Below are 25,303 nucleotides of genomic sequence, written 5' to 3' on the forward strand. Positions count from 1 at the left end.
AGGTTAAATATACTACTGATATTGATTTCTTCTTATGAAAGCAGTCATTGTAAGTATTTCAACTGTCACCTAAAAGGAAAGAATTCTTACCTGGTCACATTACAGTTAGAGGTCACGGGGTCACTGTAAGTTCATGTTCACCATAGCCTAGCCGTCGACATGGAACCATTCCCAATTTCACTGTACATGTTCAACACGTACAGTCACTAGTGTTCTTCACTTTTCGGTCATATGCACGTAGACAAATGGTACACACTGTGTACTGAAGGTAAGACAACCTAACCCAAACTCCACAGCTTGAACTTGGAAGGAGCTGCTTTGCATCAACTTCATAGCTTATTAAGTTGGTAAACTATAAACTTTTAGAGAAATCGCCAGTTCTTTACAGAAGAACTAATAGAAATCTTCCCAGTTCCTGCCATTGCCGTTGTTTACGTCACTCTTGTGCTCAAAATGGCCAGCCAACAGATGAAAATTGGGCACTATCTGCTGGGAGAAACCATCGGAATGGGTACTTTTGGCAAAGTAAAAAGTGAGTATTCATTTCTAATGAGTACTACAGCTCAAGTTACGTGTAGGACTTAAGTGAAAGCTAAATTTGGCCCAGACCTAGGCCTAAGTTCCTAACCTAGACCTTTTGCAAGTTTATGCAAGTATCAATATTTTGCAAGTTTATGCAAGTATCAATATTTTGCAAGCACACAATATTGCAATGTAAGTGCTTTAGCCTGTGAAAGCATAGTTAGGCCTAGTATTTGTAGAGCCGAGATGGAATAGGACTCCACACTTTGGATGGCTGTGTGAATCTGATATATATATTTTGAATCAACAACAGTAATTCCAAAGCACTATACACACTAGCCTTACTACATTCAAACTTAAGCCTATGCCTACCCGCCATTGTGACGACATTACCAGTAAATTATACCAGTATTAGGATGGTGACTTCGAAGTTCGGCCACTTAAGACTTAAAACACCCCAAAACTAAATCTTCTGGTATAAATCATTTGAAAATATACTTCATATGGTTGGAGAATTTTGTTATAGTACGATACACGGCCAAACTTTCTTTCCTGCAAACTGTTTTCACGTTGTTTTCCAAGAAGATTCTTCGTGATTGTGGAACTGGTATTTCTTGCTAGAGTATTGCGAAGTTCGGACACGCAACCCACAGTGTGGCGCTGGTGATAAAATTGGTGGCGCAGTTGCTTTTTCAGTAATTATAACAGACTTCATAGATCTTCGTCATTTTATTGACAAATATGTAAGTAATTCCTTGCACACGGGTCATTTTGGAGAGAAAATAACTGTAGCTTCGTACTTTTTGGTGAAATTTGACTCTTCCTGTAGATTTTCATGGTGAAATCGTGTATTTCTTAGGGTGTCCGAACTTTCGCAGTATGCCGAACTTCGCAATACTGACTATACTATTACCAGTGTTGTAACAATGGGAAACGATACCTTATAATTTGTCACTGGGCCATTTTATACAAATTTCACTGTGGCTTGCAAAATCAATTTTTGTGACAACCCCTTTTTGACAGTACTGTAACTTAGCTATTCTTAGGCCTACATCAATATTTACGCAATATTCCAAGTGGATTGCGACAATCATTGCAGTTTTAATCAATAATGTGGGATCTCTGAAAGAAAATACAGTGTGTGTGCATGTTTTGACCAGTGAGTACAGGGCCTAACCAAGAAGGCTGATGGAGGGATTGGGGGCAACTATAGCTACCTCAGTTGCTTTCCTTTCGTGAGGCTTGCTAAAGATTCCCTCCCTCCCCAATGTAAGAACTTTGGAGAAATTTTTTAAGTGATCAAAAGATGACTTTGTAACCTAATGCTAAGTAAACTCAAGTTATGCTGCTTTCCGCACCATTGGACCAGTATATAGTATTTGTTCCTGAGGGGAATACAGTATGCTAAACTAATTATTTTTTAATGAAATATGAACTGAACCACTACTGAGAGAAAAAACGGATTAAATTGTGGTGTCATACCATTGCCATAAAATTGACAAAAATCTCTCTAGACAGCAAATTTTTAATGGTCATCCGAGACCACAAAACTTTTGTTCGGACAACCAAAATCAGCCTTGGAGGTGGTCCAAACACTAGTTGTTTATATCAAAATTAGATCTATTGCAAATAAGTAAACAGATTAATTGCCATCATTTACCATCACTTAATAAAATAAAACAATAATAGTGGTAGGGCTATAGTCCAGCCAAAGGGAGGTTTTACCAGTCCAAAGTTAATGTTCTATTACTAAACATATTGCTGTTCTATTCACCAAACCTACACATCCCTCCTACAGCATAGATATTGGTCATTCTTTGTTATTTTTTTATGTTAATATGGACATAAAAAGTTGTTGTTTGGACAACCAAAAGTAAAACCTGGTTGTTGAACTTGTGGGCGGGACAACCAGAAAAGAAATCCCTAAAAAGTTGCCCCGATCTCCAATGTAAATTGTAAAGCATTGTGTGAAATTTTCAGCCACTGTCATGCTTTTTTTTCATCCACAGTTGCCTCTCACATGGTCACGAACAATCGGGTTGCTGTGAAAATCATGAACCGTCAGAAGATTAAGAACCTGGATGTTGTCAGCAAGATAAAACGAGAAATTCAAAATTTGAAGCTTTTTCGTCATCCTCATATCATCAAGCTGTGAGCACATTTACCATTGTTTACATACAGTAGCTTGTGCTGTTTTAGAGCTGCATTATGAGTTGGTTTGAGCTAAACTAAGCCATGTAATGTTTACCCCTCAAACTAACCTACGAGATCTACACTACTGCACATGAATAGGGGACTTTGATCGCACTTATGCAGGGAACTATTCATCCACTATCCCATTGCACATTGCTATGCAAAATGGTCAGATCACTATAGAAGTGTAAAGATGTGTTTGTGGTTTCATTACAAAGAGGGACCATAGTATCTTTGTAGATGCTAAAGTAATATTTGGGTTTGTTTGCAGTACCTGTACAGTAGTCCCTCTAAATAGACAAGTGGTCAACAGGATAAAGATAATAGAAGATTTACCCACCATTTTCAGTCTTGATAAACTTGCAGATCTTTGTTTAAAATCTATCCATGTTACATGAAAGCTTACACTTCAGTACTGTACATAATTCTGCAAATCTGATAAAGAGTTAGGCAGCATAATGTGTACTGTACAAACTTAAATGCAAAGTACTAATGAGTACTAATCGCTATCTGGATAGATGATAATATCCTCAAATTGAATTTCAAAATGCCCACGTTTCTGGTTGCAAGTTTGTTAAAAATTTAATTTCTTCCCCTTTAAGGCTGTAAATGCAAACATTTCTTTCCCAGATTGTTTACAATTTTCTTTCCCAGATTGTTTACAATTTTCCAGTCGGTTTCCTGTCAAATGTTTACCTCTAAAGTCTTAAATATATATACATATTTATTTTTACTTTTCCGCAGCTACCAAGTGATCAGTACACCTACGGACATCTTTATGGTCATGGAGTTTGTCGCAGGGGGAGAACTCTTTGATTACATCGTCAAACATGGCAAAGTAAGGAACTTTTACATGTCAATGAATATTTATGATCGTCAAATTAGCCATACTCATGCACATAAATTAAGATGAGGGTACACCCCTTTGGAAATTGATTATCTTATGCAGAAGTTACACGGTGTCATTGTTGAGACAGTCGACGCTAAACAAGGCCATCATTTTATATGTTTACAGTACCTGTCCGCACTTCCATCGTGAATATCCAGCCCCCCCCCACCCGACCCGACCGAAATCTTACCGATGTGCTTGGTGTCAGGATGTGTCTCCACGGAGAAGTTGCACTCACAGCTTACATGTTACAGAATACTCGTAGTTAACTTCAAACTACTGACCTTTTGTATACTGTAACATTCGATTGAAAAGATAATTGGGGCATTGAAGTTGCAAAGAATGTTTAAATTAAACAAAAAAAAATGAAATAAATATACAGGACAGGAGCAAAGGATTGATGAAGGATGACAAGAACCTTATGTTGAGAATCTGATGTCATCATTGCCTTAAATTAGCCTAGATACAGATATCTTTTGACCATAAATTAAGTCTCCAATTCTAACCTGTGATATGCCGTTTCCACTCGGCTCGACAGTCAACTTACCCATCAATGTTTTTACTTTGTTTGTTTTGGGTCATAGTTGTTGAATTAACTTACTCCTTAACAGAGTCCTACAAGATTACATAGTGTTCACATGGTCAGAGAATAATTTATCCGGTGTGCAAAATGGAAAAGATGTTACACAAGTTCATATATGAAAGCAGTATTTTTTGTTTACACTAATGCAAATATACTGTTTGCTGTATTTTATGAAAAAGATAAAAGGAAATTCATAAAACCTGAAAGTGCTATGTCACTAAATGTGAACACTATATTGATCCCCGATGGTTGTTATGGTCGGCCAGTGCATGAGGTCATGGGCGGCGATCCGTATTTCCGAGTGGGGGATATGACCTTGTTGACTATCTAAGCGTAGCGCCACCATGGGTTGGCGCGAAGCGTACAAGAAAATTTTGGGATTTACAAACCCTCTAGATGGCCGGAAACGGCACTTACCGAGGTTTCCAAGCGGCATATACCCAACTTTAAAATAGGGATATCATATCCGAAATATCTCATAATCAGGATCCAAAATACTTTTTTTTTAATTTTGGGTGTTATTTTGGGAAACTTGCCCCTGTCAGTCTTGTTTCAGGCGCTACGTTAGAATGTTTGAGATCTCTTTTATATTATTCGATGAAGAAAATGGCCTCATGCAGGCTATTATAGGCCTATACACATGCAATACACAATTACACATAGTTACATTCCTAGGTACCGATTGCTAGGGCATCCAGGTGAAACGTGTATTAATCATTACCCTGGTAACATGAAATTCTCAGCTGTTCGAGGGAACATGTACGTGTGTAGGCCTACTATAGGGCCTATATGAATCATCGAGGTACCTGTAAATGAATCTGGGGAAACTATCACACAGTAAATACGCGCGAACGCGCGTACCATCTATGGAGGGTCATGTGATGTGTTCCAGGGCGGTACTAATATTTTACTCTCCCCTTTACGCATGATGATTTCACCCAACTAGTACGTAAATGTGTATGCGTGCTTAGAGCAGCAGACGACACCCGTTACCTAGCAATAACCGTGCCTGTAGCCTAACGTGATAGCTATATTCCGGCTGAGCAGCATTAGGCTCTGTTCCATGGAGAATTACGTGGTTGCACTGAACTAAACTTTTCCCCACAGCACCAAACGCTCACCCTTGAAATACAATTCAGACATCGACATTTCCTGCTGCAAGCCCAATGTATCTGTACTTGTTCTGTGCCAGCATGTCTAACGTTAGCATATTAGCACTATTTCGTAGGCCTGAAGTACCAGTACCTTCTTACGCCATTACTTCCCATGTTCGATCCGTCTTGGTGCAAATCTTTCACGAAGTCACTAACACTGTTCTCGAACTGCTACAGAGAAATATCAGTTTGGTACCACCCTGGAACACATCACATGACCCTCCATGCATGGTACGCGCGCCCAATTGACATGAATCCTCCAGATTCATTTAACTCGTTGATATGAATACTATGAGGGTCCATATATGTACTATATCAATACCGTGGGCACAATAATACATTTTGTTGTTATAGACCCAATGAAGCCTACAGTCAACTATTCTTGCTTTATAAAGACGCTTTATTTGAAAAGATCGCACTGCGTTTATGGTAGGCGAGAAATGAAGCTAAAAAAGAGCCGTACATTCACGATGATGCATAAATGTAGGCATGAAAATAATATTATCCTGGCATTTGGTGGGGGGGGATATGGTGTATTACATCCCCTCCACCCATTTTCATGGGGGGATATATCCCCCCCATCCCCCCCAGGATCGCCGCCCATGCATGAGGTGTGATATTTATTATTTCACTTGGTTCATCCGAGCTACGCTTTGATTTCCTACTTTTAGATTAAAGAATTTGAAGCCAGGAGGTTTTTCCAACAAATTATCTCAGGAGTAGACTATTGCCATCGTCACATGATAGTACATCGGGACTTAAAACCAGAAAATCTCCTGCTGGACGAAAACCTGAATGTGAAGATTGCTGATTTTGGTAAAAGAGCTATCCATTTATAGCTGATTTATCTGCCAGATTTATGCTGTGTAATATTTGTATAATCTTCTACCTCATTTAAATTAATTTTTTACTTTCCCCTTTTCTCTCCCCTCCCCTCCCCCCTCTCATATTTAAATAATGTTTACAAACAAGATAATACCCACTATTGTCCTTGTTTTATTCTTGGCACATAGTTTTGACCCAGTCGGCCTTCCTTATTTAAGTTGTGAAGTATTTTCAATGTTTGTTGCTTTACATGCTATTTATGGTCAGATTTGCTTATTTCTGTGGCTTGGTTTAAGATGTTTGTATCACCCATTTAGGTATAATACTGATTTTGTGTATTTAGTAAATACATCAATTGTTTTGATTCTTGGTTTAAAACTTCTGTGGCATTGCTTTGTATATATATAAAATACCCACCTGTCATTTTTATTCAGGTCTGTCTAACATAATGACCGACGGTGAATTTTTACGGACAAGTTGCGGCTCTCCCAACTACGCTGCCCCGGAGGTCATATCGGGAAAGTAAGCATTCAGCTAGTCATTTTTCCTTTGGTTTTTCAGAAAGAATGGCCTGGTGGGTGGAACAGTCATAAAAATTCCATGAAAACCTATTATGTATACTTTGCTTCTCTCTTATCTGTCTCCATATAACAGTGGTCACTCTCGCTCAACCGTGCCTAGAACTAAATCTGGTGATCTTTTTAGCTCTTTCTCTGTTGACTCTCTTCTCTGTTGACTGTGTGTTGCCATTTTATGGCCCCATTTGTTGTATGACAGCCCCCCCAACTTGCCTCTGCCCCCAGTTGAGTTGACTTGACAAGGAATCATCTGGAATATCATTGATAATGTTTCCTGTTTTATGAAATTGTTACAGAAGACCTCTTGGGTAGCTTCAGATAAAAGCAAACCCCCCAAAAATAAGAAGAATACAAGTAACTTTTCCCCCCTCCCCCTCCCCAAGATAAATGACCGTCCACAAGGACTGACCTAACCGTCACTCTTTCCTTTCTCTGGATAGGTTATATGCGGGTCCTGAGGTTGACATTTGGAGTTGCGGTATCATTCTGTACGCTCTACTCTGTGGAACTGTGAGTATGATCATTTTTAGCTCATACCAGCATGCTGGTGTGAGCTATTGTTACAGTGCAGCGTCTATCATTATATCACTCTATCCGTCAACAATTGGTAAAACCGCTCCCACTCGCACAATGTTTGATGGAATTTCATGAAACTTGGACACAAGGACCATTGGGTATAGGGCCATCAGAGATGGTCCGAAATTTGGGGTCAAAGGTCACCTGTGGGCCGTAATGGGCCATTTTGTGGAAATACGCAAAATGCTTCTTCTCCTACAGATTCCATGGCACAATGTTGAGGGTTTGTCACGATAGTACAATGGAAGTTTTACCTTCAGGGTGTTCATGAATTTGAGATCAAAGATCAACTAGGGGTCTTTTGTGGCCTGGGCCGCGGCCCTATATTTTCAAATTGCTCCTGTTCGTACAGTGTATGGCCAGTTATAATGAAACTTGGTCACAACGTTCCTCGGGATGAGAGTTACGAGGGGTGTTCGGAAAATTGAGGTCAAATGGCATTTAGGGGGTCATCGGGGGTCATTCTTTGTAATATTTTCAAATATCTCAATCTCCTCAAGATTTTGATGGATCATATTCAAAGTTGAACTGATGATTGTTGGATTGTGTATGAATAAGGTGATGCGTAATAATTTTTGGTCAAAAGTTAATTAATTACAATTAATCCCCATTTTTAAAAAAAATCTGAACCTTCACCTTTTGCCAAAGCTCCTTTAATTTGTCTCCCAGTCTCTGCAGTGTTTGTTTAAATTTGTGGTTAAGCTCTGCAGAGGCTGTTAGTGGAATTAAAGCAGGACTGGGAGTTGTTATTAACTGTTGAACTGTAAGCGTGATAGCCCTACAGCCAGTCAGCACTTGCCAATTCTTAGAAGTCTTTGAGCCTGAGGTATGTAGGCAGCCAGCCAAAATTTTGGCAAGGAGTGCTTCAGGTCTGCTCAGGTAGAGGGGAGAAAGTTTAATAGGGTAGGTCAGTGGTATTGTTTGAGAGAGTGGGTAAAATAGGATTTAAAGGGGGAAAATAGGAATTATAGCCAGTGGTGTGGCCAGGATTCTGCTAACGGAGGGGGTGGGGGGGGGGGATATCTCTCATGGGCCCAAAATTGGTGGAATCCGAAAAATGGCCTGACATTTGGTGGGCCATAAAGTTTTGTGGGCCCTACATTTTTAAGCTCGAAAAGGTATGAGCTTCTGCACCATTGGTGCTCTAGTTTAACTTTTGTTTATCTTAACTTTTGTTATATTTCTTGGAAAACAGACAGAAACTTCATGGCCACACTGCTGGGATAGCGGTATCAAAATGGCCAACACTCCCCTCTTGCCCCCCCCCCACTTCCCTTGTCCCTTATCTAGTTTAACAGTTTACTAAGATGAAATATAATGTGCCTTTATAGCAACCTTACTATTGCTATTGGTATCCAGTTTAAGGTATTGCCCTACTCAATTGTTCTTTTAAAGCTATAATAATTGGGAGAATTTTCATACTTTGAATATAATTTCATCATTTTACAGAGTATTCTGTTAGTTGATGAAGATAACTATATTTCCCAATTAAAATGGCAAGCCTTGGAATGCATTTAGTATCTCAGTTCATATCTCTCCTAAGCCTTCCCTTTCAAATGATATTATTGTTTAACCATCTTGTCTTCCACCCAGTGATCCTGCTACCACTTACATGAGATTTCTGACCTTATTAGCCCAGATATAGAAAAAAATAGAGAAAACTCAGAATAGGGCTTTATTACTCTCCATCTACCAGATGTGTACCATGCATGCAACAGTGCATGTACCGAGTGTAGACCATTCATACAACAGTGTGTACCATGCATGCAACAGTGCGTGTATCATGTGTTTACCATGCATGTGAAATCCCTTTACAATTCTCTGATTTCTGACAATTTGATACTCTGCACTTCGTATTTTTCCAGCTTCCCTTTGACGATGAACATGTGCCAACTCTCTTTAGGAAGATAAAAGGTAAGCCATCTCCTTTCTCCTTTTCTAATGTCTCCCTTTTCCAAATTTCTAATTTGGATCTTTGCCATTCTCTGAACTTATTATGAGGAACTTTTTTCCTTCCAAAGCAAAGCAGGAGATCACCTGTTGGTCAATGTTTTTTGTGGATTCCCGCCTTTATTTATTGCTTCTGCTTTTTATGGGTCGGTGTAGTGTGACCTGCAGCCAAGGTCCGCCCAATAGGCAAACAATTATGACAGTTTGCCAAAGTCACAAAACCCAGATAAGCAAACAAAGAAGGATAGAAGAAGAATATAAAATGTAGGTCGCCAAATCCCGAGAATGCTTTTTTGTGGAAACAGTCAATGAAACCTTTGACCTCGGGTGATGTCACTGCTACTTTTTAAAAATGTCTTCCCACCAGGCGATGGTAGCCGGATGTTGCTGGTTAATTACCTACTGTGAGACATGTTTATTATGAAAGTCACCCACTGGTAGGGAAAGAGTATCGACATGTCTCTTAAACTACTAGCTGATAGATCAAACCAAATTGATCTGTTACAAATCTCTACCACCCGTTTGCCTTTTTGGAAGTTGCATAATATATTTGTTTTTGTATCAACTGTCAGTGATGGTTTAATACTCTGTTCTCAGTGCTGGTTTGTTCTGTGTTTGCCTTGTTATTTCTTCTTGAGGTGACACGGAATAACAAAAAATACTACTACTACTACTAAATGATAATAATTGCTTACAGCGGGAGTCTTTACAATTCCGCCGCATGTGCAGAAGTCGCCGGTTAAAAGCTTGATTCAACACATGTTACAAGTAGATCCGATGAAGAGATCGACTATCAGAGAACTCAGGTGAGTCCAGAAAGTCGGAACAATATTGAGTAAATACTTTCCATAAAAGTCAGATCGTTTTTTTTTTTGGTTTTTTATTTTTCAAATAGTGTTTGAAATATAATCTGTGTCTTAAAATTTCTCAATTTTCTTTTAACACTATTGGAGGTGTTGTAGTACATCTGTAAGTTTGGTGATTTCAATAAACAAATGTCCATTCTGGTAATAAGGTTGTCTTTACTGGGATTTTGGAAACAAATAAATCAATGTCTTCAAGAAAGTTGCTTTATTCATTCAAGTTTATGATGTCTGAAAAGTGGTTCTTAATTGCTGATTTGAAATTTGAAGAATTGGTCATCTTCAGAAGTGAATATCTGGGATATTATGTTGAATGAAAACTGAAGCTAGACATAGAGATAGTTGTCTAGACACATAGTCTTACAACTCACCCCGCACATAGCTCACCTAGCAAACAGAGCGTGTGATGTTCTCTGTTAAGGAACGACAAACTTCTAGGTAACATGGGAACAATTTTCCCAGTGAAGCAGGCACAACGTAAAACTGGCAAAGCTTGGTCGAGTCACGGTTTTAAGTTCGCACATACTGCCAGGATTTTCAATCCACAATTTTCCACATTTACGACAGTCGAGTTGAGTCGTGTCGTCTTTTGTCGGCAGTGTACCGAATTACCATTACGTCTCCTAGATTATGCGTACTTCTGTGGCGTGAGGCATCGCCAAAACGTGATCAACAAACCATCTTCTTTTAAGCCGTACCATTCTGCGTTTTATCTTTCCTCGACAGGGATCACGAGTGGTTCAAAGTGGACCTGCCTGATTACTTATTTCCTCAAAATGATTTTGACAATTCCATTGTGGACGTAGATGCTATCCGGGAAGTGTGTGAAGTGAGTTTCGTTTTTTCGTTTGTATGGCCCAAGACCTGCTTTTATGTGACTCTCTGTGCAAGTTGTAGACATTTCCATGTGACAAACTATAAGCTTTAGAATGTCCATCTGTCTACTACTGTTCACATTCATATTTCCATGTGTTGTCTTGTGTTACGATTAACAATATCATATCTTTAAATGTTTGATGTTAAATGCTATGATTGCTTTGTTATTTGTCCATTGACATTATAGCATATTAATTTCATGCAAACAGTTTACAGAGATATCCTTCAGGGTAAATTTTTCAGGACTTTTTTTTGCTGGTTCCCCTTCGAACTGCCAGGTCTTACCTTTTGGTCGTCGGTCCAGCAAATTTAGTTGTTCGAAGAAATGTAGCAAAATAACAAAGAGTGACCATAGTACACCGTAGGAGAGATGTGTTGGTTTGGTGAAAGGAACAGCAATATGTACACTGTATGACAGATGTGCATGTATTGTGTTTAGAACAGCAATATGTACACTGTAGGAGAGATGTGTATGTATAGTGAATAGAACAGCGATATGTACACTGTAGGAGAGTTGTGTAGGTATAGTGAATAGAACAGCAATACAAACACTGTAGGAGAGTTGTGTAGTTATGTGTAGGTACGTTGAATAGAACATCGATATGTACAGCGTAGAAGAGATGTGTAAGTATAGTGAATAGAACAGCAGTATGTACACCGTAGGAGAGTTGTGTAGGTTTAGTGAATAGAACAGCAATATGTACACTGTAGGAGAGTTGTGTAGGTTTAGTGAATAGAACAGCAATATGTACACTGTAGGAGAGTTGTGTAGGTTTAGTGAATAGGCTAAGTTAAAAACTCCCATTTAGGTGGATCATAGGAATCTGACTACTTTTGTTTTATGTCAGTATCTTAGGAAAGGGTGACACAAATTGATTATTCTACCAAGTTGGGGGGGGGGGGGGGTACTTAGTTCCAGTGCTATCTGAGCTTGATGTAAACAACCAATCCTCTGGGACGACAACCAAAGCTGATTTTGGTTGTCTGAAGGGAAAGTTGGCCGTCTTTGACGATTGGACTGCCGCTTAAAATTTGCCCTGACCTTTGATACTTAGCTCAGAGTTAACATGCTGCATAGTAATGTGGACAGTCATAAAATGTTTTGACTATCGTATGGTTATGAAAAATTAAAAAGTTTTGTGTGCAAGAAAAGCAGGCTGGATCTTGTATGTACAATTTACTACCCAAAAACTAGATTCGAAATGTCCATCTCTGTGTTGGTTTGTAACTTTGCAATATATCAATCAAATTGCTTGATATTTGAACGTAATGGGATATCCCTCTGTCAATCTACGAGACGTATAAGCTTAGTTCCACTTATGTGCTCGTTATTAGTAAGTCTTTATGGGTTTATCCAGTGGGCAAAATAATTTTGTGTCCCACAAACTTTATGCCATGAGTTATTTCAAATTTGGCAAAAGCTTTGAAACTTTATGCAAAATTTCATGGTTCGCTACTGCAATTTTGGTGGTTTCACTAAAATAAAATAAAATGTTTGCAACTACCTTATAGTTCCTTTCAGTGGCACAGTGTTGTTCCACGAAACGGGGCAAATTCACAGCATGATGTAACTGTGATATACTTGCTCCTGTTTTTACTATTGATATAATGATACCCAGTGGATGTTCTTTTTAATCCTTTGTACGTAGCTGTGAGGCATCATATGTGATTGTATTGAAACTTACAAGCTGTGTACTAAGGTGGTGCTGAGATTCTTGGTAAATTAATTTATGATTTATCAAGCAGTTTTTTGATATCTTTTGCAGAAATTTGGAGTAACTGATGTGGAAGTCCGGGAATCATTGGTAGCTGGAGATCCTCACCATCAACTCAAGATTGCATACTATTTAATCATAGATAACAAGAGAATGATGAGTGAAGGTTAGTCAAATGGGGGAAGGGTTGTAAGGATCAGGCAGGGGTGGACATAAGTGTAACTGATGCACTATGAGAAGGAACAGTAGTTTATTAATAGAGAAACCCTTTGATGTGTAAATGATAAAGGTAAGTCAAATGGAGACCAATTGAAAGAACCAGGGGTGTGGGGGCAAGTGTAACTGATGCACTTTCAAAGAATGAAAAGGGAAATGGTTTTACCGAAATCAAGGGAGACAAAATGAAAGGGTCAAGCATTGAAAGTAAGTGTTATTTATGCACTTTGAAGAAATGAAAAGTGTCTGTGTCCTATAGGGAAAAACTTTGAAATTTGTCAGCAGTAAAGGTAAGTCAAGCTGGTGCACTTTCATATTAGTATTTCCACGGTAACACATTAAAATTTTTATCTGCGAAAAACAGTCTTTGGCGGAGTCATTCGTAATGGTAAACATTTTGCATTCATTTTCAAAGAAGTTACTATTGAAATTGCTTCAAAATGTATCACTCAAAGAGCGTTTAGTGTGAAGGCGATATTCTTGGCAAATATTTGCATATAAGTCAAACACTTTGAAAGACAGAATTGTATCGAAAATGAGTAGAGGCCAGTTTGAGTGATACTTTGATAGAATGAAGAATCTAAATGAGCCATAGATAAAAAACACTTTGCAGAATGGGAGGGTAGAAATAATCTACTTGTATACCAGCGGCGTAGCTAAGGTCTTTAGGGCGCTGGTTCAAGATTGAGAGCTGGGACCCTTCACCCTTACTTCATCTAAACTGCACTTGACACAGAAATTCATGAATGTCAAAAATTCGAAATGACAAATATGACGAAGAACTGGGGGAAACAAGTATGTTCCGTGCAATTTCTGCTGACTCTGCGATTTCCCACTGTTTTTTTTGTTTTTTCTTTCTCGCACATGGATGTGGTTTATTTATTTTGCGCAGATTTCACTCACAGAAAGTTTTGAAACACATTTGAATTACTGGTCAAAAAATTGCCACGGTATTCAAAGTCACATTTCGGAAGGTAACTTATACAGGCTCAGTTTACACTGTAGTTTTCGGTTCCTGCCCCCGAAAAATGGAAGCACAAAATATATACGTTGGAAGAATGAGCAGGGAAGATATGGTTCATTGACACATAATTGCTAATTTAAATATTAATAAATTATGATTTTTTTTAAACAAAATAAGACTTGTTTTGGTTTTCTATTACAGCCGAAAAGTCACAGATGAAAGAATTCTATCTTGCCTCCAGTCCACCACCAAGAGATTCATTTCTAGAAATGCCACCGGTGAGTCGTAGAATCATTCAGGATTTCTTTTGTTTCATTACATATTTATGTAAAGAAAAGCAAGGAGTACAATTATGAAATGGTATGCAGTTGAAATGTCTTTGTATACATCAAATATATTGTAATATTAATACATGTATTAAATATAATGTATATATAGCTAATGTATATGTATAGCTAATGTATACAATAGCTAATGTATATAATAGCTAATGCAATGTATATAATTGCTAAAATAGCTAATTGCTAAAATAATAATTGCTAATAATAATTGCTAATGAATATAATTGCTAAACTAGCTAATTGCTAAAATAATAATATTGCTAATAATAGTTGCTAAAATTGCTAAAATAGCTCATGTATATAATTGCTAAAAAATAAAAGCTAATATATGTAAAGCTAATGTATATAATATAGCTAATGTATATAATAGCTAATGTATATAATAGCTAATGTATATAATAGCTAATGTATATATAATGTATAAAATATAATGTATAGCTATGTATGTACAATTTACTAACTGTTAGTATTATGAGAATTAATTACATGGGTAGTAGTGTCCATTTTGTAATGATCTGAAGGTTTCTCACAAAGTGTGCGTCCATTTTTTCAAGTTAAACAAAAATCTAAATCAATACAAATGAACTTGCACTTAAAAGAATTGATGCAAACATTTATCCTGCTTGCCAAACAAGTTATTGCCTGTCGTTGTGAATGACACAGGGTTAGTGATTATTCTGAACTTGAGCAGTGGCTTCAACCTTTCTCTTGAAGCATTTACCATTTTACACTGTAGATAATATCAATTAAGCTTCTTTTCGTAGCCATCTAGCTAATTTGTCAAGTTTTTACGCTCATTATCAAAGTGATCTCAAAGATTTAATAATTAAAAACGCACACCACCACAAAAAAATAAAAGATAAAAACAATGTTGATAATGAAAGTTAATCTTGTTAATATGTGGTCCAAAACAATATTTAGAAGCTATGAGAAATCTTTTATGGTCCCACAACTCATTTCTACTTGCTATTTTCTTTTCCAGGAAAATTTCCCAACTGTTGTGAAGTTGCATCCAGAAAGAGTCAATGGTAAGTTTATCTTTGTACTTGTTAACAAATCTAGTCAGGAAGATTCTGTACTTCATTTATAGTCACAGTAGTTTAAAGGCATTAAAGACTCGTCCCAAACCGCGTGCCTCGCTCTGGAAAAGTTAACTTTCCGTTGCTTGCAAATGACGTTTTCTTCTTGTCGCTACAAAATGCAGACAGTAATGAAACGTGATACCTTGTTATCTTTTATCTAGATCTGAGATGTCCACGCTGCTATGTACACTGTGTTGTGGGTATTGACCGTAGCTGTATGTATCGACTGTACACTAGTGTCTAATTACGGACTGTAGCAAGCTGTGTGTGTATTTTCTGGGATCGATGGTGGTGTCTAACGCTTCTGTTACACCTCATTTGAAACTAGGTCAGGTTACCCGGCATGGGACGTTTCATTGTGCACGAGTCTTCACACCCTTTAACAAGTTTGTTTGCTTTTCAATAAAATGTCTGATATTTGCAGTATCTCATGATATGACTTGTAAAGTTTTAATTTATGATAATAGTAATAATCAGGCAGTTATTTAGACTTACGGAGACCTAGCCAGTTTGCCCCATATTCAGAAAATTTGTTCTGTGTGATAATCTCATTCAAAATCTGTTGCAATTTTTCGAAAAGCTCTTTTCTTTTTCCAAGATCTACACATTGGAAGTTTTGATAAATCTGGGAAACACATTTATTATGACGTGGAGTGTTGCACTCATCAAAATTTCTTATTTTAGGTCTAAATAAGTTACCCCCCTAATTGCAAGCTCACATATATCATTTGTAATAATGTGATGTTCCTCTTTTTTTCAAGAAGACAATGAAACAACTTCAGAATATCGCCTTAGGCCCACAAACCTGTGTTCAGTGTCCTTGAAGCAAGGGTTGTAAAAAACAAAGGAATAACGTAACAGAAACTCAGGCAGTCACCCTATTTACTTCATCAATGTGCATAATTAGCTAATGTTTATTCATAAATAAAGCTAGAATTAAGGAAAGACTTGTAGAATTGTCAGTCTTTGATGGGAGTTGCAGCTATTGTCATGATTTGTAATGCCTATTAGAGTGATTAGGACAATGTTGTTCATAGGTGTCCGCAGACCTTTAACCTACCATGAAAGAGGGAGAAGCCTGCAAGGACTTGTGAAATAGTTCTTGTCTAGCTTTAAAATCATTTAAAGTGGTCTGAACGTTGTGAACAAGAAAAGGAAGATATGTGATCATTGTGTTCCTCTGAATCTCTTTTTTTTGTAGCCTTGACCTTGAATTCTTTGGACAATATCAATCCAACGGCGCACGATGTCCAGCGAAGGATGGCTACCCCGGTCAAGAGGTCCAAGTGGCATTTAGGGATCCGGTCCCAGAGTAGGCCTCATGACATCATGTCTGAAGTATTCCGAGCCATGAAAACTCTCAACTATGTAAGTCTTCAATTAAAGCAGCATTTTGCGTCCTTTTTTATGGTTTTTCTGAACCTCACTGATTCCAAGATGCCATAACGACATACATAACTAGCTTATCTATTCAAATCTTACTTGAAATGGTGGCATAAAAGTAAAAAAATTTACAACTTTCAACTTTGTTTATCTTGAAGATATTTTCCATTGAGATCCAAATAAACCTCGCCCATAATATGAATATTTAAAAGCTGCGAACGTCATTGACCAATACGTAATACAGCACCATGCTTGATTTGTGTAGATTGTCTATGGCAGTTGTACCAGTGAGCTGTTAGAGTACCAGCTCGCTGGTTGTAGCAAGTTACCAACTTGATGTTTTGAATATATTTTTAGAAACGGCTCATAACTAAACCTGCATCTCTGATTGGTTGAATTCAAACTAGTGGGTTGGGGGAACCGTATGCGATTAATATTAAATGTGTAATTTGTCGGAGGACACTTTTCTCATTATCTGCAAATGTCCTTAATTACTCGCCAATTAACGCTTTTGGCAGGGAAAAAACTGGCTCATATCTTAGTTTGCTGTTTTGTGATTGATATGTATGTAAAAAACTTGATGGACTTGTCAGAAAAGTGGAAAACGGCGACAAAACGCAAAATGCTGCTTCGAGTGACTTTTTACGTGGAAGTCTGCCATTTCAATTAGATAGCCTAGCTTTGTAGACTCTTGTTGGTAGCCACCGTGATCTTTATTTTCAAGGAAAATGTTTTTACTTTTTTTAGAGATGTTTTTTTTCAAAGTTTTGAAAGACTGTAGAGCAATCTCTTGCCAAGAAACATTTAACAGTTCTCAACTTCAATCTGTGGTTTAATAGCTCATTTTGTTAAAGGGATAGTCTGACTTTGATTGCTTAAACAAAAATGCTGGAAAATATCTGCATATTTAGGTCAAAACCACATCCTCATAGTGTTTGGCATGAATTTTTCTCAAATTCGGTAAAATGTTGTATCTGGCAATAACACATTTCAAAGATGAAACCAACAAGAAGATTATAATAAGGAAAAATAGAGCATTTGATGAACATTTGCGGTGATGAAATCACAGCCCACCCACTGTGATACTCTCCTTGGAAGAATCCGGGCTTCAGCTGGTCAAAATATGTTACATTCAATCAACCGTATCTCAAGTTTGGAACAAAATCATGAGACCGGGTTTTCAACTAACATTGTGGAATCATTTTCCCTTTTTCTGATAAGTGTTACAATGTCTCCCATCGAAATATCCCTTTAAGAGCACAGGACCTGTGTTTCTGAGGTCACTAGCTCAAAGTTTGTTAAAGTAAAAACATTATGTATTCTTTTCAGGTTTCTGTATATAAATCTCATTCTCTTTTTTCAAATTTTAAAAGAGCAACCTTAGTTTTATCACAAATTCTGTTGTTTATCTTCTAGCTTTTAACAAGGTTACTTTTGTAGGATACTTGGTACTTTTATGACACCCTGGCTTCGTGAATTAATGTTTGACAGGCGTGATCTCTAAACAAATTGAAAGTGGGATGAGACCAAAGTATTTTCATGTTTATATTTGATTTGATTTTACAAACTATTATGTGAGCAGTGTATTGATGCTGATTGACAAATTAAGCTGTCAACTATGTACTCTGTTCCGTTTGAGAATTTGGAATTTCATTCTTTTTGATAATTTGCTGGTAACTCTGTTACACCATCATCAGTAGCTACAAATGGACCTAATGTGTCTGATCAAACATGATTTCATGTAGTTGGGTTTGGAGTTGATTTCAATAGTTTAGCAAACATTCACTATGTTGTACATTGAACAGTATTCAACCTAAGATTGTTCAGGTATATTCATTAGTAATAGTGTGCACTATTGCTACTATATTTCTGCAATCTCCTGGGTCGGAAATTAATGGAAGCCACAAACCTGATAGTCCTTCAGTCGCCTCATTTCTGGATTTTATCTGGTGCCAAAAATGACATTTGCCAATTAGCGATCTTATAATAATAATAGTAATAATAATATAAGAATTTGTAAAGCGCTTGCATCCAGTTAAAAAAAAACTGCTCAGAAGCGCTGCAGGAGCAAAATACCCAAAATGGACACAACAGTTATCAAACAAATGGATACGCATTCATGAATAAGAACGTCTTGAGTTCTTTCTGGAAAGTTGACACATGCTGGATTGTTTTCAGATGTAAGGGGAGACTGTTCCAGAGCTGTGGAGCTGATCTAGCAAAGCAACGTTCCCCATAGGTGGAAGTGTGAACAGTAGGAACAGATAGCATATGTTGTACGCTTGAACGATGTCTTATACATGTCTTATGTCTTATACAAAGAATCTTAATGCTAATTAACATTATAAATTCCATCAAATTTTTTCACTTGGATATATCCCTTCTGTGCCTTGATTAGTCTTCTCCAATCTTTGCAGCTGAATATCATTTCTGTGCCTTGATTTGTAGTATCCGCATTTATTACCTGGATACTCCTTCTGTGCCTTGATTTATAGTATCAATTTTTTTCTCATCTGGATATCATTTCTGTGCCTTGATTTGTAGTATCCGCATTTATTACCTGGATACTCCTTCTGTGCCTTGATTTGTAGTATCAATTTTTTTCTCATCTGGATATCATTTCTGTACCTTGATTTGTAGTATCAATTTTTTTCTCATCTGGATATCATCTCTGTACCTTGATTTGTGGTATCAAATATTTGCACCATGGATTTCCCTTTATGCCTTGATTTGCAGTATCTAATTTTTCTTTCTTCTCCTTTTCAGGAATGGAAAGTCATAAATGCTTTCCACGTTCATGTACGGAAAGCTAATGCGATCAGTGGCCGCTTCAGTAAGATGAGTCTTCAGCTCTATCAAGTTGACAACAAAAGTTACTTACTCGACTTCAAAAGCCTAACGAATACCAAGGAGGGTTCAGTAGGAGGTAAGATAGGTCTCCCTTCAACTTTGATGCTTTCTAGTTTTAATATACACTTTATATCCTTTTATTTCACAACATCCTTCATTTTTATGTCGGTAGACAATGCTTTGGGATTGAATGATAGGTGAAATGCTTTGACGAAATGTCTTTTGAAATACTTTTCTTACATAAAATGGTATTTCAATTTGATTTTGTGTCATAACTTTCTCTGCTTTCAAGAAGTTACCTAAATGGGGTCAGCACTAAGCAGTGCTGTACTTCTATTACTACTACCACTACCACTAGTACTATTACTACTGCTACCACTACCACTACCACTACCACTAGTACTACTACCACTACCACTAGTACTACTACTACTACCACTACCACTACCATTACCACTACCACTATTGCTAGTATTAGTACTAGTACTACTACTACCACTAGTACTAGTGCTACTACTACTACCAATACCACTAGTACTACTACTACTACTACTACCACTACCACTACCACTACCATTACCACTACCACTAGTACTAGTATTAGTACTAGTACTACTACTACCACTAGTACTAGTGCTACTACTTCTACCACTACCACTCTCACTACCACTACTCTGAGATTATTGAAGGGATAGATGTACCGTGTGTTTTAATTCTAGCTTCCACTGTGTTGCTTCTCACTCTAGTGCTAACACTCAAGTGAATATGACCTTAATCTGATTCCAAACTCCTGATTCAAAGACAAGTATCTGTTGGCAGGAAAGACCCAAGAAAATTGTTACTTTTTTTTCATGTTTCCAATAAATATTGAATTTTAATTTATTTGTCAATTTATCGATTGAAAGAAGAAAAGACACAGAAACAGATTATCAATAAGTCATCAATAAGATAGCTTTAAAGGAGCATTCCAGGCATGGATTTGGAGCACATTTTAAAGCTGAGTATCTCAAAAACCGGAATAGCTATAGAAGTATTGCCTGCACCCCAATTTTTGTCCATTTTTTGTTCTTGAACTATGACAAAACAAAAGTAACAAAAAAAATTCTGTAAAGTGATCCTGTAAAGTATCTTTAAAATTGATTTCATGAGCATCTCTGTGTGGTTTTGGTCGCTTATTGCTGTAAGCACTGCCAAACATTCCTAAACGAAGATAGAAACAAACCAAAAGTCATGGCTTTTCTATCGTTGACAGATGACAAAATGGAAACGGAGGAATGCGTGTCGCCCCGATCGCCCTCTACACCTTCGACTCCGTTGTCGCCAACCCAGCCGCAGTTTAGCCAAGGATGTCAGACGATGGAGTTTTTCGAGATGTGTGCCAGTCTCATCGGGACCCTGGCCCGTTGAACGACTAAACAGACCCAGGAACTTCATCGCTATGGTCTGTTTCTTGTGATTTAACTAACACACCCACCCTTCCCATCCCAACGTTTCAGAGGTATTTATAAGGTCAGCAGTGGGAAACCAAACGATGGTCATCGAAAGTTTTGGTCACTTTCTTTGCGGTGTAGACATCTCTAAGCTTTGGCAGGTATTACTAGCGTCTGATTGTAGACACTATATGAATTCACAGAGGTGTTTTCCAGTAAACTCGTCTATTTGAAACAAACCAAAAGGTTAAACAACAATTAAGACAACTCACTTCTTTTTTAAAAAAATTTTCAAATATTTTTTTCAAAGTTTGAAGAAAGAAGGATTTATCGCATTCTTTGCTGGATGAAATAAGATGAACGTTTAGTGAAGTAATATGTTTGAGAGCATCATTGGCAGATGTAAAATGCCAAAGAGTTTGCAGATATGAGGCCTACACAATTTAACATTATGAAAGTTTATCAACCAGATGGTCCTATATAGATTTTATAACCAAAGCTTCACTTAACTTTGTCACGTAACGTATCCCATTTTGAGGTCAGGGTACATTTGACTAAAATTGAGAATCAAGATAAAATAAAACTGTTAGCAAACTGCTTATCCACTAGAGAGCCTGTGTAAGAGAATGTGTAAAAGTAAGTTGGCCTGACGTTTCGATCCTAGCAGGATATTCTTCAAAGGCTAAATGACAAGTAACAGTAACAGAAGGGACAAAAACACACACAGAATACAGACAGGTTAATGAGCATGGTGAACACAGAGAGATAGATGTAAGGGGATTAGTAGACAAGGGATGGAGAGAAGAAAGAAAGAAACCAACAGGGCAAGAGGAAAGGTAGGAGATAAACAGTGGAGGGACAAAGAGAGGATTAAGGGAAGGGGATAGGGAATAAACTAGAGAAGGACAGAAAGGTGTGGAGAAAAAAGGGTGGAAGAGAGCTATGAGAAGAGGAGTGATTGGGGGGGGGGGGGGGGCGGGGGAATGAAAGGACATTACTTTGTAGCAATGTAGCAATGCTCTTGTACATAATCTGGTACATATATCATGTTAATCACATGGAAACATTGTTGGTTACAAACTGTTGGGTTTGGTCAGTTTCATTCGGTCAGTTCTTTTTACCATGTCCGTATTAGGTCAACTATGGGTAGAAAGCTAAGCGGGAAATCCCTAAGTCCCAAAATTTGACTTTCTTTTTCAAGAAATTTTAAATGTGCAACAAAATAAAAGGTTGTTACATGCTGTTCTGGCAATGGTCACAATTTGTGTGGTCATTGCTCTGTACACAAAGTTGCCAACTGGTGACGTTTTGCTCTCTTTAAAACAGTTTCAAGTGGAACAGTACACTAAATGCCAAGAAAAAATTGAACTGTATTGTCCAGTAAACTATAACTTTCTGGACAATTGGCTAACGTCTGGTTTCCTCAGTAGCATTGAAAAATTCTCCAAAGCCAAGAATTCCAATATTTTCTTTCAGTTTTAGTGTTGCACTAGTCTTCCTACATGTTTTAGTCATTGTCATTTTAGTGTGCAACACACGGCAGTTCATTAGGATGCTTGTTGAAATATGTTAGAAATCACTTTTGATGATTATTATATTTACATCAAAAAATGTGTTAGTTTGAATTATTTTGGTCGTAAAACTCTATGAGTTAAATGTGGTAAATTCCAGTGTTGGTTGCAGCAGTGGTAACCCCATGTGATAGATAGACTGGTGTCATAAGTGGGATTTCAAATAAGAAAACAAATATGAGAAACAAAAGTTGCGTAACACTGAGGGGTGTGTCTGAGGGAACTAGCTATCGAAACCAAACCATTTATCATAGTGGTACCTTTTATTTGTGGCATTGTTGGTTTACTTGAAGGCTTTCTCTTTCAACATTTCACTTAGTTTTCATTAACAGTGAGATTGAAAATATTTTGATGACTTTACATTCTACTACTGTATGCAAGTTTATAAGTTAATATTAATTCATAACCAAAGGCTAAAATGTCTTCCCAACCGGAGAAAGTTGTGCAGTGATATTAAGGAAAGCATAGCTCCGTTTTATCTACTAAAGCAGAGTTTGCAATCTGTGACTGTTGACTTGTACAATGATGATGATCAGAAATTTGAAAGGTTTCCTGCAGAGGGTGTTTCTCCTTAGACTGTGATTTCTTTCAGTTGTGTTAAATACAGTTTGCAATGATCTACCATTGTTCATAGCATGGGAGGACTTATCCAGTTTATTCATATCTGCTTGCCAAAGTCTGAACTAAAAGATGACTAACTAAACTGAACATTTGTCACTGTATCTTGTTCAAAATAAAATAAAACTGTTAGCAAACTGCTTATCCACTACAGAGCCTGTGTAGGAGAAAGTGTAAAAGTTAAAGTTGGCCTGACGTTTCGATCCTAGCAGGATCTTCTTCAAAGGCTAAATGACAAGTAACAGTAACAGAAGGGACAAAAACACGCACAGAATATCTCATTCATCAGAGCTCTATGAGTTCAGGGTCACTCAGAGGGAATGGGCGTTGATTTGCCTATTAAAGTTGGGGTGGGGGGGGGTGTGTGGGGGCATGCTGGAGACGTAACTTAGTGCCATCCTCAGGGATGGGTCTAACCACAGCTTGTCAAAATGTGGCCTCCAGGCAAGTTTTCTGGGCTTGTTATTGTGTCTGGAAAAATTGTCTACATCGGAATGTTAACACTTTGAATCCAGTTGTAATATTTTGTATTGATTGTGAGGTGGGATACAGGTTATTGATAAAACATTTGAGTAAGGAGGGTGTGGGGGGGGTGATAGATTAGTGTCCTCATCCTAAAAATTGTGGGGTGAGGGGTGACCTGTTCATGTCTGGACTCCTCAAATAGATGGCATGCGTAGAGTAAGCCATACACACTCCGGATGCCAACCTCAGCTAATGCAATAAGGGGGATCTGTCTTTTCCATGATTGCTAGTTTTAAAGCAAGATATGATTGTCTTAAAGAAACAACAATGGAAATGGGCGGATTTGCCTCGATATTAAATCTTGCGGCTCGAGTTGAAGTAAGTTCGTCAAATGGTATCTTGACCTCGTCAAAAAAAGGCCCTTTGCAGTAAAGTTGAAAGTTTATCATTAAGCAAAGGAATCAATTGGAGCATCAAGTTGATTGTCTTGTTGTTTTAAAAAAAAGGAACTGTATATTTATCCCATGTGATGATATGACTGGTTATTTTTATCCCAAAATCTTACTTTTTTTTTCGACTCTTTACAACTTTATCAAAAGATATATTAAAAGGTTTGTTGAAAAAATGTGCAATATTCTTAAAACTCTATTAGAAAAACAGACTGATGAAAGAAGGAGAGATAAGGAGAAAGAGAGATAGGGGGGGGGAGGGAAATAAAATATAAAAAGAGGGGAGGGGGGCATGGCTTGAGAGAGATTATGTTGCCAAAGGTCAACTTAAAAATTTGTAGTATTTTCTTCTGAAATTTCTTGTACATAACAGTTTTTTTATTTTTCATTAGTTAGACATGGTAGGAAAGACTCAGCGTATCAATTAATGTAATAATTATGTTAAAGCATGATTTTTTTTATAGAGAAAGGAAAAAGGAAAAATTGTGTGGAAACTGTTGTTTATATACTTTAAACAATCTTGTATTAATTTTTCTTGTCCCTGTTGGAATTGACAGTTTCTGATGAAACCTGTTCACATGACAAACTGGTCCAATAACGCAAATGACAGTTTTGATTCCGTGAAAATGAGACAGGTTCTGATCACTCGATGGACTTCAATGGATACTTTTATCAGATAAATCTACCATGAAGTCTAAATATAATTTTTACGAAAAAAAGAAAAGAAAAAAATGTTTGATTATATTTCTGCATCTGTAACAGAGACAAATTATTTTATGAATTCTGTTTGTACATGGACAATTAAGTTGTTATCTTAAGACTAAAGGAGCCTAGTTAAAAAGAGTTAAGTTTACAATGAAATGTTTGCCCACTTCAAAGACACATTGTCACAGAATGTTTTATTTAGTATGTCACCTATAAGGTACCATGTGTCGAAAAGAAAAACTGCTGCAAGGCTGAATCAAAATCAAACAATAGATCTCTGCAAATCAGCAGTGCCTATTGTGCGAAAAGGTCTAGTGCCTATTGCGTTGTGTGAAGGGTCTAGTGCCTACTGTGCGAGAGGCCTAGTGCCTATTGTGCGAGAGGCCTAGTGCCTATTGTGCGAAAGGTCTAGTGCTTATTGTGCAAAAGGTCTAGTGCCTACTGTGCGAAAGGCCTAGTGCCTACTGTGCGAAAGGCCTAGTGCCTATTGTGCGAAAGGCCCAGT

At 37.5% G+C, this 25,303-nt stretch overlaps 1 protein-coding gene across 1 annotated transcript; it reads left to right on the forward strand.

The window, feature by feature from the left end:
• Positions 1-122: 122 nt before the first annotated feature.
• Positions 123-24,893, forward strand: LOC139977562 (5'-AMP-activated protein kinase catalytic subunit alpha-2-like). Its single transcript, XM_071986965.1, has 15 exons — positions 123-532; positions 2,532-2,673; positions 3,460-3,553; positions 6,013-6,157; positions 6,601-6,688; positions 7,185-7,254; positions 9,186-9,234; positions 9,968-10,076; positions 10,860-10,962; positions 12,776-12,890; positions 14,106-14,182; positions 15,228-15,273; positions 16,529-16,695; positions 19,477-19,636; positions 20,813-24,893. Exons 1-15 carry the CDS (start codon positions 454-456, stop codon positions 20,965-20,967), a joined length of 1,599 nt encoding a protein of 532 aa, XP_071843066.1. The 5' UTR covers positions 123-453; the 3' UTR covers positions 20,968-24,893.
• The last annotated feature ends 410 nt before the right edge of the window (positions 24,894-25,303 follow it).

The sequence above is a fragment of the Apostichopus japonicus genome, chromosome 2 (genome assembly GCF_037975245.1).
Source record: "Apostichopus japonicus isolate 1M-3 chromosome 2, ASM3797524v1, whole genome shotgun sequence".
In the NCBI taxonomy this organism is placed as follows: domain Eukaryota; kingdom Metazoa; phylum Echinodermata; class Holothuroidea; order Aspidochirotida; family Stichopodidae; genus Apostichopus; species Apostichopus japonicus.

Excerpts from the sequence above, each read along its gene's own strand:
- LOC139977562 (XM_071986965.1), top strand. The coding sequence starts at position 454 with ATGGCCAGCCAACAGATGAAAATTGGGCACTATCTGCTGGGAGAAACC. Across the intron at positions 6,158-6,600 it reads TGTGAAGATTGCTGATTTTG|GTCTGTCTAACATAATGACC; the intron begins GTAAAAGAGCTA and ends ATTTTTATTCAG. Across the intron at positions 10,963-12,775 it reads CTATCCGGGAAGTGTGTGAA|AAATTTGGAGTAACTGATGT; the intron begins GTGAGTTTCGTT and ends TATCTTTTGCAG.